This window comes from Dermacentor albipictus, chromosome 3 (genome assembly GCF_038994185.2).
Source record: "Dermacentor albipictus isolate Rhodes 1998 colony chromosome 3, USDA_Dalb.pri_finalv2, whole genome shotgun sequence".
NCBI classification, from domain to species: domain Eukaryota; kingdom Metazoa; phylum Arthropoda; class Arachnida; order Ixodida; family Ixodidae; genus Dermacentor; species Dermacentor albipictus.
This window is the reverse complement of record NC_091823.1, coordinates 148,605,421-148,625,742: the sequence shown is the minus strand read 5'-3', so window position 1 is coordinate 148,625,742 and position 20,322 is coordinate 148,605,421. Positions and strand designations below refer to the sequence as shown.

At 47.4% G+C, this 20,322-nt stretch overlaps 1 protein-coding gene across 2 annotated transcripts in view; it reads left to right on the top strand.

The window, feature by feature from the left end:
- Positions 1 to 364: 364 nt before the first annotated feature.
- LOC135896694 (arginine kinase-like) overlaps positions 365 to 20,322 on the top strand; it is an 85,135-nt gene continuing 65,177 nt past the window's right edge. The window contains exons 1-5 of one of the 2 annotated variants that reach the window (XM_065425187.2): positions 365 to 677; positions 3,846 to 3,893; positions 6,736 to 6,936; positions 10,747 to 11,076; positions 14,997 to 15,050. In XM_065425187.2, coding sequence (XP_065281259.2) covers positions 661 to 677; positions 3,846 to 3,893; positions 6,736 to 6,936; positions 10,747 to 11,076; positions 14,997 to 15,050 — 650 coding nt within the window. In that variant the 5' untranslated portion in view covers positions 365 to 660. The remainder of the gene's footprint in view (positions 678 to 3,845; positions 3,894 to 6,735; positions 6,937 to 10,746; positions 11,077 to 14,996; positions 15,051 to 20,322) is intronic. The other variant, XM_065425188.2, reaches the window with a different exon arrangement.

The window sequence follows — 20,322 nt, the reverse complement described above, 5'->3', positions numbered from 1 at the left end:
CAAAGCATTGAAAGCGACAGCTCCATGCTTCGCCCTGCCACTACTGGAATGCACTGGCAAAAACAAATCGAACACACGAATGTGTGCACTGTGCCTGAAAAACATCGGTAAACTCGTGTCATAGCTCGTTCGCATCCTCTGTTAGTCTAAATATACAACAACCCTTAGCGACACATGTCAGCACCGCCCTATGCTGGTACAAAGCACGGGCCTGTTTTGAAGAATGTCTCTGCTGCATATCGACGAAGGGCGCCAACTAAAGCCTAGCGACGGTCACTGCAGAAAGTGACCGTCAGTAGTTTCACCGACTAATCAGGAGTCGTGGGTACGTGCCGTGTTCATGAGTGAACAAAGAGAAGGAGGAAGACGGAGAGCACGCTGTTTGCGGGGGGGCGCGAGCCGAGGGACGACTGGCCCCGTCTACCCGAAGCCGTGGCTAAGGCTCGTCCCGGCGCAAGACGCCGGATGCAGCCGACCGCTCTGCAGGACCGGGCGCCGGAAGGTCGGGGCCAGCGCTGACCCGCCGGCAGTCCGGCCGCCGGGTGTGTCGTGTCGCATAACGGCGGCTCCGTGACGGTATACCACCGCGGGCGGTCAGTCACTCACGTCTCCGCGTGATTGTTCCCATCTCTCCCTCGGTACGGCGACTAAGAAGCAGCCATGAGTAACCCGAACAGGTGAGCGCGCTCTGTTTAACGTGATGCGCCTTGCTTTGGTGGCACACACGGATTCAAAGTAAACCATAAAGAGTGCGGCAGCTCGCATCGTTTCCAGCGCGATGGCTCTGCCAGTAGTGTCAATGCGACAAGCATAATTTGGGAACTTCACGCACTTCTTGGTATGTCCGTATCTGACCTCTTTCACTACAACTTGGACAACTCAATATGTGACATTTGTTATGTGGCCGAATAGACAAGTTCAGAACGTACAACTTCGGCCATAGGGTACCTGCGACTGGGCATGGGGCACCAGCTGCGTGAACATTCTTGGTCACTCCTCCACAATGAATATTGCTGTATTCGATAGGTGCCCAGATAGACAAGCAGAACACGAGGAAGGAAGTAGAGAAGACGGCTACAGAAAATTGAAGAAGTCGGCTACAAAGAAGCGAGAAAGAAAAGTCGGCATCAAAAGCAGCCGAGTATAGAGAAAGATGAGAAGTGAACAGAATGTGACCAGAGTGTGCATTTAGTGAGGATCCAGATATACAGAAGTGAAGGTGTCCGTAACAGAAAATTGAAGTCGGCTACAGAGAAGTGAGGAACAGGGCCATGTGATGTGTCGCTGCGTTGCTTCAATGATAATAGCAATGGCGTTGACATTCGTCGTCAGAGAGGTTCTGCCGGAATCACTTGTTTGCAAGACGCAATTCTTCAACACTAACAAAAAACGTAGCGAGTCACAGTGCTGCCAAATCAGGGCGAGGACCACTCGTAGCATTCACACAATGTCGCTACAAATGAATTCGTATTGGCTGCGTGCATCTTGTCACGCTAAACGCTATAAGCTCTATCGCGTTCCTATCGTCGTGTTGGATGCACTCACATTACCACGGTGTTAGCGCATCTAGAACGTCCACGTGAGTAAATACGTGCACGCCTTGTAAAAGTGTACACGTCAGTGCCTATTACCCTAGCACATCAAATTAGCCTTTGTTCGGACGGCCAATGAGGATCATCGTCGCCGGCATGGCCAATCACAGATTGCCAGCACAGCGCAGTATCGCTCGCGCTGCCTGATGTCGCATGCTAGTGCTGAGAACATTTTAATGTCCTGTCCGTAAAACATCGACACTCATCGCTTACACCCACACCTCGGCGCTGAAGCTACAGAGGTGATACCCGACACCGGGAGAGCATGCAGTCCTCCACTGAGCCGGCAGAAACACGCCACGACGTCCGCGAGCCTGCGATACGCGTCATAGACGCATAGAATAACCGTGTGTCGTGATGTCACAGCGGAACGCCGTGTGGCGTGACTCCTCGGTTTGCTCTTTGTTCCACGCGTCCCGGAAACGCAGTTGCACGCAGCCCGGTTAGGTGAACCGTATTATATGTCTGCACTCGCCCGTCTCCTGAGCAGTCCCTGTCCAAGAGGATGGCGCTCTCTCTCTATCTCTCTCTCTCTCTCTCTTTCTCTCTCTCTCTCTTTCTCTCTCTGTGCATTCCTTTTTCTTTCTTTTCACCAGTAACTAGAACTTTTGCCGGGTCGAAGGTGCACATCGGCGAGCGCCTCATGTCAGACGACCGTGGCCCTGTTGGAACTACACGCTTCGTCGATGTGCCGCGCTGTCGATAACGGAACGTATTATAGTGCGCTCCAATGGTTCCTACCACGCGCCGGTTCGGTTTGCAGCTGTGCGGAGCACTCTCGAGAATGGAGCCAGAAAGCGCGCGCCCGAGCCAAGCGTACGCAACCGCTCCCGGAGCAATCGGAGGAGGGACGTGGCGGGAATTCCGAAGCGCCTCCTAGTAACTGGGCTAGTTGGTAAACCTTATCGGTAACAGCTTCAGAGAGCCCGCAAACACACTCCCTCATACGCCTGCACTCACACACAACGAACACTCGAGAGAGGATGACCATCTTTTTCACACAATTGCGTGGGTTCCGGGCCGAGCTTCCAGCAAGAAGGTGAAAGCGCTGCCGACCACTCTGATCCGAAGCGGAACGCTCTGAATTTACTATGCGGATGTGTTTCGAACGTAGCGTTTGAATCAGCGAAATGTAAATCGCACCGCCAGAGCGATTCAGAGTTCTCTAAAGCGACGCTTCGAGTGTACAACACTCTCAAGGGACTATTGAAACGATTGTTTGAGTGACGAATCACAAGACGTTTCTTCTTTTCTGCTTTAAAGGCCCTTCAACAACCTTTTCATCTCAAAAGTGGGCTTTATACTCAAACGCCAACGGAATTCAAGGACCATGAATGTCCTGCATCCGCTGTACATAGCAAGAAAGTTGGCATACGATGGAGCGGCACATCGTATTCACCGTTTTTTCACTACATGGTTGAGCCGTAAACCAAGCTGATAGGTGCTATCGGCGCCGTTAAACTTTATACGCAAATGAGCCTACGGTTTTCTAGGTGCAGTGACTTGGTCATAGGCTCATCTCCCGTCTCCTGTGTAACGCTACCTGTTGCGTACAAGTAACGATTTAAACCCTTTTTTGCGCAACATTCATGCGTTTGCTGGTTCCTTTACTCCCTTCGCCGTAAGCACTTGACCATACCTCAGTGATATGTATTACAGCTTATTATTTGTAGAGACAGAGAGAAATACAAGCAGTCATTCAGGCGTATTGAAAAACACATTAAGATGTGTCATACTAACAGCTGGTTCTGACTTATACTGATAGTTACTAGTTTTGTCAGTGGCTTATCTATACAGAGTACAGCAGCTCAACATTATCACAACATTGCGTCGGGGTTCTAGAAGTGCGCATGCCACGGTTTTTGTCCACTAAAAAATTGGCTTCCGTAAGCCTGTGTTTTCCTTTTCTCGACATACCATGCCACACACACAAGAACTTCTGCAGTGACAAATTCTGCTATGCGTTTCCGTTGGCAATCATACCACGAAGCGCATACGCCTACAAACAACTTGTTTTATAATCTGTGCTTTCGCAAACTGCTACGCGACAAAAAAACTTCAAAGAAACGTTATTTCGAGCATACAAATTTGGGATGCATGGCGCTAGGGCGAATCACGGCGGTTGCATTGCAATAAATACACGCCAGTGACAATGCATTTATAAGTGTCATCGCATAACGCGTATCGTTCTGTCAGCAGTTACGTCACTAACAACGCCAATAATAAAGATACGCATTCTTCACATTTTTCCAGCTTTCACGTGCAAGTAAACTCCCTCACAAATGTCAGCGTCTCTCCCGGGTAAGAATTTCGGAGGAAAGCGTTTCTTCTTTTGTTGAAGCGTCTGAGAAATATGTCACTGTGACCAAGCAAAGAAATATTTTAGCCGATCGTATTTACGCTTGAAGAAGCGCTAGCCCTGCCTAACGCAAGCGACGGTCTAGGACGTTTACGCTAGACGCGACCATTCCTATCAAACCTCGTTGAGCGCTTCATATATTTTATAGCGTGTTTTCGTAGAGACTCTCTTGCGTTCTCCAGAATATGGGACTGGGTTCCAAAATTACACTGACCAGCCAGCGACAAATATGATATTGTGCGCCACCTTCCAATGCAGTTTTCTAACAGAAAGTTCAACTAATAAACTTTCCCAAATAAATATTATAGTGAGCATGTCGTAACCACATATTACAATTGGTCAGCATCTTAAGCATTAAGTTTCGCTTGAAGTTATACTGCCAATGTCAATATTTAGAAATCGTAAAAACTCAATACCTACGGGGGAAATGCATTGTCGTTCAAGTGAAAAGCTTTCTGTGTACTGTATTCATGGACACTGCGGAAACATATCAGTTGGAACAGAAATGCATTTCAAAGCAGATTTAAGAACTTACTTTTCGAAAGGGTAGCAAGTCCCCAACAAATGTTATGCGTTGTGTAGCGGCTCACTTTGATCTCCCTCTTTAAAACACGCACCCTGAAGAAAACCATAAAGCGTTGACCAGGGCAGTGTTGTTAATCAACAATTTGATCGACAATTATTGTGCGAAATTTTGATGTCCGCCACTGCCACGAAACTTGATTAGCAAACTTACACACTGAAATCCCAAGTTATTTGTGGCCAAATTCCCAAAGCATATATATATATATATATATATATATATATATATATATATATATATATATATATATATATATATATATATATATATATATATATATATATATATATATATATATATATATGCTCTGCCGTTCAATAGTTTCCTTTTGTAATCATGCACAGCATCAGGGCTGGCTGTAATTATGTTTGACGGTCGAACAGTTTGTAAAAGCCAGTTTCAGACAAACTGTGCTGCGCATATTATCAGCGAAAGCGTCCTATCACTCGCAAAGGACCCTTAAGAAACAAAACGCTTTGTGAATGCGGGCCTTGAGAAGTTTGTCGCCGAATTACACGGTACAGATAAAAAGTCATAAAAGCTGTTGCGTCCTTTTTCTCGTAGCAATGGCACATATCAGTGAATAGATTCCGACTGCATATTGTTGTCCGCATTTTGTTATCCTGAAGATTGATTCCCCGTGCATGTTGTTACCGATAACAAAGCGACTCCTCGCACTGTCACGCTTATCTTACCTCTAACTGCTACGCACATTAATTCTTCGTTCTCCACGAAGGCCAAGCTGCTGATTCCGTTTTCAGAAATATGTTCGTGGCATAGAGGAAAACCAACGCGCGGCGAGCAATTTCGAAGTGGAACGAGGCGTCGCCATGTCGCCATTGGCTTTCTTAACTGCAGAAACCGGCGTCTTGCGCATTGTTGCCTGGTATTGGCAGTTTGAAAACCTTACAAATAGTCAGGCAGGCACTAACAAAGACGAGGAACCGGCGGAGCGATTAAAAACTTCATTTGGGCCACATCGACGCACCAAACGCGAACAGCTGCATCCATTAAGCACGAAATGGTGGGCACGAAGAGGGAGTCAATTTATTGAGAACCCTCCTCGCACAATTCAAATCCGTCGTGCCAAAGCTTCTGACGTCAAAGCGTCTCCTCATTGGCCGGCTTGTTCTGGTACCAGCCACAAATGTCAGCAAGATAAAAAAAAAAGCGGCACGCTTGACGTGGCAGTAGAAAGTCCCGGACACCACTCGCCTATAACAAAAGCTTTCCGAATACGCGCCCGGAGATTCGTACAAATTTAACTAGCGTAAGAACTACAGACAATTTGCATTGACCTCATCTTGGTCGCCATTTTTTAGTACTAGCACGTCGAGAATCTGCATCAGTGAGAAACGTGACAGTATGACAAGAAAGACGGGTGCGTCGCGCAAAGACCGACCAATCTATAACAGTGATAATGCGATGAAAACCAGTCACTGCCAAAAAAGCAAACCGATGTACGCGTAACGATACGGTGCACTGACGTCATCGTGGCCGCCATATTCGGGTACTAGCACGGTGAGAAGCTGCATCCTTGACGTCACTTGCGAATGATCCATATTTGCGAATACGGATCCAACTTCACTTCTACGCAGGCAGGGCCGAATTCACAAAGCTTTTTTTTTTTGTTCGTAAGTGCTTTACGCGATTGGCCGGCCCCCTTCGCTAATAATATCTTCAGCTTCACGATGGCTGGCATTTGTTCTTGCGAACAGTTCTGTCGTCAGTCAGTCAGTCAGTCAAGAACTTCATTGAGGTCCTGACGAGTTTTAAGCCGTTGGAAATTCCACGCGGGGAGCTACTCGGGCAGAAACCGTAGGCGACGCCCAAATCGGGACGGGAACGTGGTGACGCTTCGCCAGTTCTTGGGCCCTCTGGACGGCCTTGAGTTGGAGTTTGAGGTCCGGGCTTTTGAGGGCTTCTTTCCATTCGGGCTCACTAGAGAGGGGGCCCTTTGGTAACGCGGTACATTGCCATAGCATGTGCGAGAGTGAGCAGTAAAATTCTGGGCAGTCTGGGCAATTCGCCGGGATGTCTGAGTTGTAGCGGCTTAGTAGTCGCCCTTTCTTTTTTCCGAACATTGGCCGCGAAGCATAGCGCGTCGCTAAGCTGCCTATAGCTCCACGTATTTCAAGAGCGCGTCACGAGCCACTTCCCTGCGCGAGCCTCTCTTCCTCTCGGGACCCCGCGCACCGCAGGCAGGGCTACAGCCAGACGTTCACGCAAGGTGTGCAGCAGTCGCCCGGCCACGCGAGCACCGTGTCGGTCATGGCGCGCTCACCGCGGCCCGTGTTCGGCCCTCCGGGCGTGATGTACGGTCCGCCGCCGGGGGCGCCGTTCGGGGCTCCTCCGCTGCCGGGACAGTTCGGGCCGTCGGCCTTCGGACCCCCGCAGCCAAGGTCAGGCCTCGCAGCCAGCGCGAGTCCGAAATAGAGCGATACTGAAAATGGAAAACACTACGTGAACCTACAGTGGTTTATTGTGCACGACAGTGGTCGGATAAAGTACGTACGTGGAGCATTATCTGGGTCCAGGTGTTTGAATAACACGATGCACATAGAAAAGATGTGCGATAGCAGCGCATCGTGTAAGAACCTCCACATTTATCAACCTGTCGTAACATGGTAATGACGTCGGACCACATGCATACATGTTATTTGTCTGCTCTGTTTTTAACGACGAAACAATCGAGTGCAAGTTTTGGTTGCAGCAGCGAACGCAGAAAGCGTGTCTGACTTCAGATGCATCCCTTGTTCAAGCACTATTGAATATTGATGTCATCTTAAGTGTCCGCGTTCCTATGAACGACTGCCTTGTTTACAATGGCATACATAGATCTTTCATAACGCAACTGCGGATTTTCTTCAGCGGAACAAGGTATTTTAATAAGGCAAAATAGGAGCGCAAATGTTTCGTTTGGATTCTGCCCCATGACAGCCCCCCGTACATTGACCTCATGGTAACGTAGCGAGTTTGTGTTTTCACCTTCTAGAGGCTTGCTTTTGCGCCGTTAAAATTAATGAAATCTGCCGTGTGAAGGGCTCTTTCTTTGCTTTAGAATGCACGGTAAGGTTCTTTTACAGATGAACAATTATCTAAGCACGACCGCTCGTTTTCAATATACAAGGCGTCATGAACAGCTGGTGCGCTTAGATTTTATTATGGCATACAACCGTGGCGTTGTTCTCACTCCATTTCTGGCACTCCGAGCCTTACCTTGCAGCACGACTGCCCTGTTTCCAATTTGCCCTCTCATAGCTGTAAACCAGCCTAAATTATAGTCCTCCTTTAGGTTCACTTTGTATGCTCGTGCAGAGTTTTTAGGAGCATGTCGTCACAAAGTGCTGCGAAGATTCCTCGCGCTATCGCACCTCAAGCCGAGCTAGTTTGGCAATGCGCACGCAGTTTGCAACGGTCGGGAGCAACCGTAATTGTTGAGGGGCCGACACAGGACATCTCCTCAAACGCAGGCTCTCCTAGAGATTCAAAGTCTGTCGCAGAGTTCACTGAAGGAAAGGCGTTCGGCCTCTTTCTACTGCAACTGCCCTCCGTATGCAGACCCATAGAGACGTGTGTGCCTGATAAGCACGACGGGCGTGACAACGCTGTTAAGTTCGACAAAACTAACGAAAAGAAGCCAGGTGAGTTGGCTTCACGTAATCCGGCTATTTTTCCAATGACTCCTCCTCTACCGGCTGTCACGCCTTGCCATTGAGCATTGCTGCGACTATCCGAGACACTGACACATGTAAGGTAAGGAGGAGACCGCTTTCTCATTTTCTTTCTTAGGGTAACATGTCTTCTACTTCTTTTGTAATTGTTCAATATATTTTGAATATTTTCTAATGCCGAAGTATTTAGTCACCACTTGTACTTTATATATATATATATGGTAAAGTTCAGCTTACCTGGTGCAATGTATTGCGAGGAATAAGAAGTGTGGAAGGACACGGCACAAGCGCTCACTTCCACAAACTGTTTTATTCGAAACAGGCAGCAAATTTGTATACACACAGATGGCTCTCAAAGTTCTAGATGTCATGCGCGCAGTAATCGACGTTACACAAAAGATAACTTTTTCTTTTCGGATAGATGCAGGGAAGTAAAAAATCAGGACTATCAATTTTCCCAACTTCAGTTATCAACTTCATAAACTTTGGCACCTTGAGCTGTCAACTTAGTAAGAGTGCATGTTTTATTTCTTATCTTTTTTAAATAGTAGCATCTTTGAAACGACATACGACACGACACATTGTGCATATGTGTGTTTTCAGAAAGAAAACGTTTCTTAAGTTAGAACATTTGTCGTGTCTTTCCTCTGTCCTTCTCTTACGATATCGTTTTCAATATTTCAATATACCTTTTCATTGTCCCCTCGAGTGCCTGAAAATTTCAAATAGACTCTCGGTCATCTTTTGCAGAGAACTACAGCAACCTACACAACCCGTATCAATTGTCGCTAATAGTGCTATACTTCAACACGACACTCTAAGATACTTAAGAGCGTAAGGAGTGGCAAGCCTCCGGCCACGAAAACAGAACGTGGCAGGCGCTTGTTAAGTGCGCTTTCTCCGCACCGGTGCGAGCAGTTGCAGCCAGAAATGGCGTACGCCTTCATTACATTTGAGCAGGCCTAAATTCAATGACTTCGGAGCACGCGGAACGCGAAAATATCAGGAGTCGAATTCAGAAACCTTTTCTTTCTTTTTGTTCCGAGGTGCTCTTTTCCACTGGCCCTGCCGCCTTCGCTAGGGATATGCCCAACACCAGCATTGGCTGAATGTTCTGTTACGCTATATTTGTTCTTATGGACATCATTTTGACCATTCCCGACATTGGGTATATCGTTAGCGAAGGCGGTTGGCCGATGGCAAAGATCACTTACGAAACAAACGCTTTGTGCATTCATCCCCAGAGCTGGCATTGCTCTTAGGCTTGAGCCTTCGTAAAAACATATGCCACACAAGACGATCGGTCGATGGCAAAGAGCAGTGGGGAAGAAAAAGGTTGGCGAATTCGGCATCGGGGGCCGTACTTTCCTTTTTTAGAACTGTTCGCCATAGGCTGACCGCCTTCGCCATTAATTTAGTCCCTGTCACGGTTCGTAGATGCTTGCGCGCACCGACTATACTCTGTGCATTCGGTCATCGATGTCCGCCGTTGACCTTCCCGACCACCGTTCATTCACTGCGTAGATCAGCCGGAGCGGACTTGCCTTTGTTAAACCTAACGTGCAACAAGCCGGACAAAAGAAAGTGTCATAGAGAAGGCAATAACGTAATTGATTCAATGAGAATATGCCGCAAAAGCGCGAAGAGTTCAAGTCGACGTTGTGAGGGGGGGGGGCGAAAGAACTAAGCCTTACCGACACGTAGTTTCGTAGTTGTATTTACTTGCATTTTTAGGCATTTTTCAAGCTCGACAAGACGTTCTTGTTCTTCTTTTTACTCTCTTTTTTGCCTGTAAAAGGGTCATACTTAGCAAAATGAAGATTGGGAAACACTCGACAAGAGATGCTATAGTCGCCTCGCCATGCCACACGAAAATAACGCCGTTGACGTTATTTCGACGTCATTACACGGAGGAAAATTTGCTGACTTAGTGTAGCAGTATGGCTAGGTGCAATGATGTTGCTCGTGAACAAATAAAGTAGTGCACTGCGGAGCTTCATTCAGGATGCGGTCGCTTCTGGAAGCTTCGCCATCACAGGAACCCTATACTGAAATATTCCGTACACCATTCGAATAATTCCATATATTTTCCGTACATTCTTGCAGAATGCATATATAGATTACACGTAACTTCTGCGCAACTTCCATGAGAGTTGTACGGCACCTCGACGCCGGCAACATGGCCACGTAGGGCGAGTCCGTCAGGTGTGCAAGCGTAACTGTAAAATTAAGAACCGGGAATTATTGAAATGCCTACACGGCAACGGGTCAGTTGGAAACAGAGCGAGCCAGTGCACCGTGACGTCATAACGCTTCCACCCTCCTTGGCGCCAGAACCGAAACTTGTCCACAGCGTTTTAGGGCGCTCTGACAATTGCCAGCATTTCTCAAAGGGTTCAGACAGCTTATGCTTCTGAAGGAAAGAGCGCAAAAAGGAAAAAGCAACGGCAGGGTATCGCGTCGGTAGTAGACATTAGGTGGCACCACTCGCTAGCCGAGAGAGTAGAGACCACAGCGAATTGCAGCTTGATCCCGAAGGCCGCCACCGGAGAGGTTCCGGCGGAGCTACCGCGACCTGCGGCCCGAACCGCGGCGAGGACGGGACGACCGGGACGGCAGGCGGCCGCCCTCACCCGGCCGCGACGGCAGCCGGGAACGAAGCGGGGACGAGGACCAGGACGACGACGACGCCGATTCGGCCAGTCGTCGGCGGCGGCGTGGAGGGGGACGTCGTAGCCGCGAGGACAACGAGGAGGCTGACCGCCACGCCCCTTCGTGCCCCGTCAGCAAGGCGAGCCGCGAGCGCGCAAGGCGCGACGAGGACGAGGACGAGGACGAGACGGAACGGCCGGCACGCAGGAGGAAGAAGTACGTCCCCACGGCGTCGGTAAACGCATTCCGAAGGGGCGCCCTACGCGCTCTCTGAGCCGCATTACATGTCACGCGGGAATGCAGACGGAGGGTATGGCTCTGGGAAAGAAAAAAAAAGAAATGACGACCCCGTAAAGCATTTTCTTTCAAATAAAAATATGACCTCCGGGAATTCGTACGTAACGTCTAGACTCTGCAGAATCTAGGTCTCGGCAAGTTGTTGAGTCACACGTGGATAATCAACGGCGCTATAAAAGGCGCGTGCAAAGATCGCGTGCGACAGGACGGACGCGAACATCCCCCGAATCTGGTATTTTCGGAACAATAATTAACTTTTAAGTAGAGTCAATGGTCCCGTGAACGCGGTAAACGTACCCTCTACAGAGGCAATAACAAAGCGCGAACGCGAAATCAACGGTGAGGCGTGCACCCCAGGCATGATGCATCTATCCTTGTACTGAATAACATCAGTTGGATCTTGACTTGTGATCTGCCACATGTCCGTCCTTCTTTTTTTTTCTTTTTTTTTTCTTCCCGCGTCATTCTTCGGCCTTCGATTTCCTTGCGTAGCTTAGACCTCAGTGTGCTTGTGAAGACACGAGAACCCTTCCAATGAAGTCGTTACATCCGGATTCAAACTCGGCTGTCTTGCTTTTCAACATTGTTTAGGTTAATCGAAGGACGTGTTGAACACCGTGTCACGGGGTTCGGGAGCGCTGGGTCTTCGCTACACTTCGACATTGGTGGCGTTGACACAAACATGACGCGTGAGGGCCGAGTCAGCAATCCGGCTCGCCGAGTGGGACGCTGATCGCATTTACGTGAACTCGCTTCTCACGGGCGTGGACAACGGCGCCACGCAGCGGCGAGCCGAGGCGTCAACGCGTTCGAACAGACTTCTCGTTGCCGCAGCCGTCTGCAGCTGCTCATATTTCGCGGCTGTCCGTCTGGACTCGACATTCGACGACCGAGACGACTCGACCCTCGACGCTCGCTCGACGCAAACCCACGGTGTTTACATGAACTCGACGGGCCCATTCGAGCCCGACAAGGCGACTTGATCCCCTTTTAGCCGGGTTTATGGAGAACGCCCTATTTCAGACGGCGCCTATATAGACGGAAATCTTAAATGCCTAAGCATTTCTGTGCCTATCAAACGAGGAAACCTGTCCGTCACGTAAGACGAATAGAACCACATCCAGATCCGACTTGGTGCATTGCAGTCATCGAGCAAATTACGATGTTGCGGAAATGTTATGCCGAACACGTTGCGTTTCGGTGGTCGCGGAATGCGCCTTACACGTTCCTTCACCGACCGTAATGCCACCGACCTATGAGGGCTCATGCGTTTCACGTCTCGCAACACAGACATTAAGCAGTCAATGACTTGATAAGGGTGGTAGGGAATGATGAGGGGTTATATGGGTCTTATCGCGGTTGCTAATGGCTCGACGCGGATGGATAAGGGGCTAAAGAACGATAAGGACTTATAATGATTGGATCAATTTTGATAATGTTATTAGGCACTGATAACGGTTGATAAGGGTCGTATCAATTTACATAAGGTTGATAAGGACCGATAAGAGTTGATAAGGGTCGAATCGTGTCCGATAAGTTTGATAAGGACCGATAAGGGCTTACAAGATCGAGTCTGACAATTTTGATAACAACCGATAAGGGTTGATAAGCATTGCATCTAGTACGATAAGGTTATTAACCACTGCTAAGGGTTGATGAGCTTTATACTGGTCGGGCAAAGTTCCATACCATTGATAATGACACCGGGCGGCATGGATATGAGCCACAACGCTTACGCATAGTTAGACAACTCCCATAGGAGTGTCTGCGTGTATGTTTTTCGTTCCCAATTTCGTTTCTGTTCACCATAATGGTTCTGTTCCGGTTCAACTCCGGGGCGACAAAATAACGATTCATACCGGCTCGAACCGTTTCAAATTCATTTGCATAACCAAAATATAATTGCAGCCGAACAGCACAAACTTATATTGTACAAAAAGTCGAAGCCTCTGCTAAGCTGCACTGAAAGATTACACTGTTTGGTGTTCAGACTGCACGTAGTTATAAAACAATTGTGCAGATCCACGACTGATGCTGGAATCTGTGAAGCGACGCTTAATTGGAGAGAGAGAGATAGGATAATGCATCGAGGAAACGCAGATAGTCTTCTAGCTTGCTACTCTGCTAAGGGGGAAAGAGAAAATGAGAAGAATATGAGACTGAGGAGTAATGATGAGAGAGAGCAGGCAGTAGGATGCGATTATGTAGACGTTCGTGTTCGGATGGCCCGTTCACAGCCTTGTATCTAGGCCTATGTTAACTGCATATTCTAAGAGAGATCTTATGCCTCACTTCATTGATATGTGCGTTCAATGGCCCAGTAGCACTTTTGCCCTGAATGGCTGATTGTTAGTTGTCGCTAAGGAAGAGATCAACGCCTGTCGTTTAAATACTGGACACAACCAACAAGTATATGCGCTCCATTTTCTCGTGTACTTTGCTCGCATCAAAGTCTGGCAAGCCCGCACCTAGGATGCGGTGCAAACATTGTCGCCTTAACGCAGCGCCTTAACGCACTACGGTGAAAACTGTACTAACGGTACTACTACCTTTAAACTCACAGGAACATGGTGTGTGTTTAGAAATGAGGCAAAAGAAATTGAGCCACAAGTACAGACAACGCATGGATGAAAAGCGCTAGGAGAGATCGCCAACCGGAACGAAAAACCGTTTATTTATTTTTTCTTTCGGTTTCGCTCCGGAGTTAAAAGAAACTATAAAGTTCCGCTTCAGTTGTGGTTCCAGCAAGAACAACGGTTTCCGGTTTTTTACTTTGTTTAGCGTTCAGTTCCATCTCGATACCCTGGCCGTAACACTCGCAGCATAAGCAAACGCTTCTCCGAGTGAGAAGCTGCGGCCACATTCGGGAGTATTGTCGGTTTGCCGCTCCGAGAACTTTCGAATTCCGCCATGTTGCCTGATTCGGCCAAGCAAGTGTTTTGAGTCAATCAGCCAAGCCGTCCAGCGGGCCTGCGAACCAGTCAGGGCTTATGAAGTGATCACTATAGACAATATGGCGGAATTTGACTGTGCTCAGACGGGTACGTTCATTTACGCCATCCAACGACTGACACGTGTTTTAGAGCCTGCCAAAATTAATTGTTGTGGCTATCGCTTAGAGAGCCGGTAAGGTATGGCACGTCTGTTGGACGTGATGATGGCTCGGACTTCGGCATAGCGTTAAATGAACGGCACAACGGTACGACGCCAGGTGCCGCCCAAGTCGGACAATACGTCTGGAAAACCATGCGCATATCTGTCTATCACTGCAGAAGCAGCAGTATTCGTAAAAAAAATATCTCGCTAAGCAAGAAACTGCGCTGCGCTGGCCGGCGCGCCTTCATTTCAAACTTGATTGCTAGTAAGGATGAAAACTGGTCTTGCGCCCCTATTCGCTGGGAAGTTTGGAAGCTCGGTTCGTAAGAACAGGACTTTGCCAATAATGACAACGTTATTACTCATTACTATCAGTCTTAAAAAAAATTAATAGCTTTAATAGCTAAGGTGGCCAGCCAACACCAAACACTTCTGACAAACAAAAAGCTTTCTTAATGGCGCGTTGGAACAGCATTCACCAACGCTTTCTATACAAGCAACGGCGCCTCGCAAGAACAGGCACCGATTGATTGCGTTAACGAACATTTCATTAGCGATATTTGGCTACCCGCCAGCGCGGAATATTTCTTGCAAAGAAAATCTTTTTGCGAATCGAGGCCCAGGTTTTGCAGGGTCGGTCGCTTGTTACGCACGGTGCACGAGATCTCGCTCTGAAGCGCGAACTAGGCCTAACGCGAGACGGCACTGCCTCTCTCTCTCTCTCTCTCTCCTCTTCGGCGCAGATACGCGCGCGGTTCGTCCGACAACATGAAGCGTTACATCACCGTCGTCCAGAGGTGAGTCCATCGCCAGCGCGCATCGGCCGGCGAACAAGAAACCACGCTCTCACTATCGCTCGCCGATGCAGCACAAGCTCGTTTCTTGCCAGCAATAACACTGTAGCCCGGAGCCGCTTCTCTGGACGATTTCGACCACTCGAAATCAAATGAAAACTATTTTTTTAAGTAAGGCGAAGTACAGCTGCGAATTATTTTGAATATATCCCATACTGGCCAATTCAAGTTCTGTGCCATCTTAAGGGGGCAACGAATGCAGTAAGGGTTTCCTTGGAGAAGATTAACAGATCTCACCTTGTTTGTTTGTTTGTTTGTTTGTTCTATTTATTTATTTATTTATTTATTTATTTATTTATTTATTTATTTATCACGAAGCCTTTGTAGCCATTACAGTCGGAGACATGGAATCCCCATGATAAAAAAGGGATCAAATTGTTAGAATCAGTAGAGAAAAAAGCTGTTGAGTTTATCTGTCATCGTTATGACAGATATGACATACCTTTCTAACCTGAACATAATTACACTCTAGAAATTTCGCCACTATGATAGCTTGAAGTTAGAATTATATAAATTCAACATGTTGTTCTTCTCAGGATTATATTTCAATTTCATCACCCTCAAATACTTGTCAATATCATGTTCTAAACATTGTTCCGCAGAATTCTCGTCCAGACTTGCTTTTGTACAGTTTTTTCTTTCTTTTTTTTTTTGCTCGTACGATTCAGTGCCGGGATGCTTTGCCCGGTAATGTACTCGAATGCTCTTTAGATGAATTTCTTACGGCTATTTAATAGTTGCAATGTATCTGTCAAATTCCCTGTTCTTTTCCTACTCCTGCTATAACCAAATGTCTGGCTGCCGGATGTAGAAATAAATAAAGTTATATTACAAACAAAACTTTGCAAATGCAACAGAGGCGTTACGCATGTGAGTACATGCTACAACCTATTTCGTGAGCATATTATTGCGCAGTACAAGTTAGATTATAGTTTTTAGCGACATTAGATGTACATAGCTTAAAATTATATTCCCTTCGGTTTTTAACCTGCTCCAGTCTCGCGTGGTATTGGTACAAACACTAAGGAGTTAAGTTTTAAAGGAAGTTTTTTTCTTTTCACCTTAGGACCATGAGAACCTCGAGACAATGATACGACAACAAGTTGGCTTTAACTGTACGGAAACGCGAAATCATTTCTATACCTCCCGGGTGCTTGGACACGCACGTAGGGTTGGCAGGTCGGGCTTCTCGTTGAACTACTATATGCTCAAGCACACGCTTACGCGTTTCCAGATCCCGTGTCGACGTGCCAAACACGAATTCACCGCGATGCGATTCAAAGCACGAGGTGATGCGAAAATCGCACGGGCGTGCATTGCGCGTAGCCGAGTGAGCTGGGCGCGCGCGAATTGGGCAGGCTACGTGCAAGCGCTTGCTTGCAGGCTGTGTCCCACATGAATACGACATTACCGCCTGCAGCACACTTATACAGAACGCGCACAGTATTGCAGGCGTTCGCGCTGTCACCACGGTTTTTACATTACTTATTTATTATGGCGGTCGCTTTTCCCAAGAACCGATGGTGCCGTTGACTGCACAAGTGAATGGACGCACTGGTATCAACATATCGTTTTTCAGAAGGCTGCCAAAGCTTGTTTTTCACATTTGCGGCCGTAAGCCTCAAACAAGGACCGAAGCCGATATTCTTAGTTGTTGAGCCACCGATCGTATGCTGCACGCTAACCGTATGGTCATTTATTTGTTCTTTATTTCATTTTTTCTTGCACGTTTTCACTGGAAAGGTATTGTGGAAAGGAAAGTATTTTTATATTAAGCAGAATAAAGAATGACAAACCTGTTGTTCTCTTTACCTATTGCTTGCGAGTTAATTCAGCGTAATAAATTTTCTGGCACTGAAATAGATGAAAGGAAATGTCAAACACAATTAAAATATCGTCAAGGCGATAACCCGTCATGACAATTGTTTCTGTCGAAAAGGTTCTTTCGAGATTACTGCCGTTATATACCACTGGGATGTAGTGTTAAACACGCAAAGGACTGTCGGTGCTTCCTTTTATTCACCGTCTTCAGTTCACTGCAAGACTAATATCTCTCCCATCGATCTCCAAACAGGCATGTCCCGCAGCAGCCGATTCAAAAACGCATGCCTGAAAATTTCGTAATCTCACAGCACCGCCTTACGTCCTCAAATGCGTTTCCCTTCTCTTGGCACCCGTCCAGTTACCGCCTGCAACCGAGGACAACCGCTCATGCTCCATTCCTGTGGAATTGCACATAAACCAAGGCAGCAGTGGTTATTGGCGACAGTAGTTGAAAATATTTGAACACCTTACGCAGTACTTAGCTTTAAATTGCATACTTGATCCAGCCATCCTCACGAGCATTCCGTCCACTCAGAGCCGCGATAGCGGCGTTGTTGTAACACTCTGTCATTTATAAATTATGCCTGTAACACTATCGATAGAACGATAATTTTCATCAAACATAGCTGCGCTAAAACTAACCAAAACGTAGTGGTAACGGTACAACTGTATCAAGCGTTGATGCTGCAATCAGCCCTCATTTGCTAAAGAAATCCAGTACATCGATGCTTTTCTTCGTGAGTGTACAAGTGGCAGGTCAGTTGACGTACCTTTGCCAAGGTTAAAATAGAATCATGCGCAGGACAGACAGCACGACGAAACAAGAGCGCTAACTTGCAACAAAAGACACACGGTAAACCCCTCTCTTTCTCAAACCATCGCACACCCGTGCATCAACGCTTCAAGCCATCATGTTTCTTCTTTTTTTGTATATGTTTTCTTGCTTGCTCGTTTAAATCAGCAGCGAAGGGGGGGTTCTGGGCCGGCCCCGTGGCGGCGATTTTCCATGTGGCATTTCGATTCACCAATCAGGAGGGGACGACTTCGCTTTGGGGGACGTACACCCCTTTTCAAGCATTGGGGTCCCGTAATGGCCCAGCGCTTGGCCGGGAGCTCACTTGTATCAAGTACCTAATTTGCGGGTAGGTACCCTGTGGCAACTTTAGCCAGCCTCCCATAAGCCACGCCCGATGCCCTGCACCAAGGCCGTCTGTGCTTGGGCAAAGGACGCACAGAGACCACGCACGTGATCTCTACAGGGCCCCCCTTTCAATGTACTAGCCCTACCCCCACCCCTCCAAGGGGCTAAGAATCACGCCGGGGGACATTTCTTCCCATTATATTAACAACTGAGTTTCCAGCGGCATCGAGATTCGAACACAGTGCCTCCCGCATACAAGTATTGAGATTTGTAAGCTGTGACATGAAGTAATTACGCTGCGAGCGGACAGGTATAGCCTTGCAAATGGTCGATATGTTTGTTGCCAGGAAATTATACCTCCCGGCCACCAACTTCCTTATGTAGCTGCTAAACTCGGATGAGCAGTAAAGAGCCAAATAATAGCGCTCTGGTTCACGAAGAGGAAAGCACTAATGATCAAGCAAAGAAGGTAGAATAATATTAGTGATCGAAAACCACTCACACTAAGAACAATTTCTGTGGCGTCCTATAACCGATTAATTCATTTAATCATTCATTCATTCATTCATGCATTCATTCCTATTTATTTATTTATTTATTTATTTATTTATTTATTTATTTATTTATTTATTTATTTTGTTTTATTCTTGTGGGGGTCACCAAAGTCAAGTGGCTCATTCAACAGGCCACCGCTGGAGATGAAACCGTTTGGCAATCTGCTGAAATAGTGATGTTTCCGGACAAATGAAACATCTTCGCGATGAAACGCTGCACAAAAACACTCGAAAACGACGCCGGCACATTCTTTTTCTGCTTTGTCGACGTTTTCACCGCGGTTCCCCCTCTCAACGTTACAATACAAATACACCAGTGAAACGTTCTCGTCAAACAACCCCGTACGCTCACTCGGAGTATTTTTTTTTTCCTTCCATTCTGTTGCATCGAGGTGCCTGAATTCATTCGCGTCGCAACTTTTTTCGCGACGCCCTCCATGTCCGTACGTAAGCACGTGCGAAGGCAAATTCCATGCGCCCATATGCTGTGGTACGCGTAAACTGCAAAAAGTATTCATTTAAATAGCGCGAAATATCTTTGCACACATGTTTCCATGCACTTGACTGCCAGAAAGGCGGCGGCCCATCACTATGTAAGGCGTACACCACAACGTACTGTAACCAGTAACCGATGGAATTGCGTCATTATCAGGAGCAAATTGGTGTGTTTGTTTGTATTTGTCGGACCCTCCTTCTTCATGGTGATACAAACGCATTTTCAGTATAATGCCGATGCCTTGTCATTGTCAGAGGACACGGGGAATGCAATTGCATCTTTTTTTATGCGAAGCATATTACGAGGGCTCAACCCAGCTCCTCAGGCGCGGCGGTGACCATGAAATCACGTGACACCGTGACGTCACGACAGAGGAGAAGTGGCTTTGGCTCAACTCTTGCAAGACGGGCTGGGTGGGAATCGAACCAGGGTCTCCGGAGTGTGGGACGGAGACGCTACCGCTGAGCCACGAGTACAACGCTTCAAAGCGGTACAAAAGCGCCTCTAGTGAATGCGGTGTTGCCTTAGAAACGCGCTGTTTCTAAGGCGTGCGTCTCTTGCTCAGGCGCACATTTCGTTGCCGCGCCGAACGCTGCTTTGCTCGACGCTCACCGCGTCCAATGCGGGGCGCGTAGTCGCTGCCCTGTAGCCCATTGTCTTACACCCCTTGGCGGGTCGACGGGAACGCTGTCGCGTTCCACTCTTGAAGGCGAAGAAGTAATGCATGAGTTGTTTCTTCGTCTAGCCGAACCAAATATAGCCAAGCAACAGCAGTTCACCAGGCTAAACAGTGGTTCAACAACTAAAATAAAGGCTAGTATGCTTCGCATCCTGGGCTTAACCTTACCTAAGCCACAGCCATTTTTATTATTAATATTTATTTCTTCCGCGAGTGGAGCGGTCTTCTTGCCTCGAACACGCCCAGAAGCTTGACCAGGACTCGGAAGCTGTTTTCCACTTCGCTGCGGAATTGAACCCTTTTGAGAATTTGTTGCTGACAGTAGGCACATCCCTACCAATTCGGTACCGATAATTTGACATCTGTGATTTCGGCATTAAAACAAAAATAAATTTTTCGTATTAACATCCAGAAACTGCACAGTAGATTATTAAGAGAGCCGTTGCGACGGGTCCCCAATTAGGAACAGGCGATCTTTTTTCCCTATTCATTGTTATCCAACATACACGCTCGAGGACGAC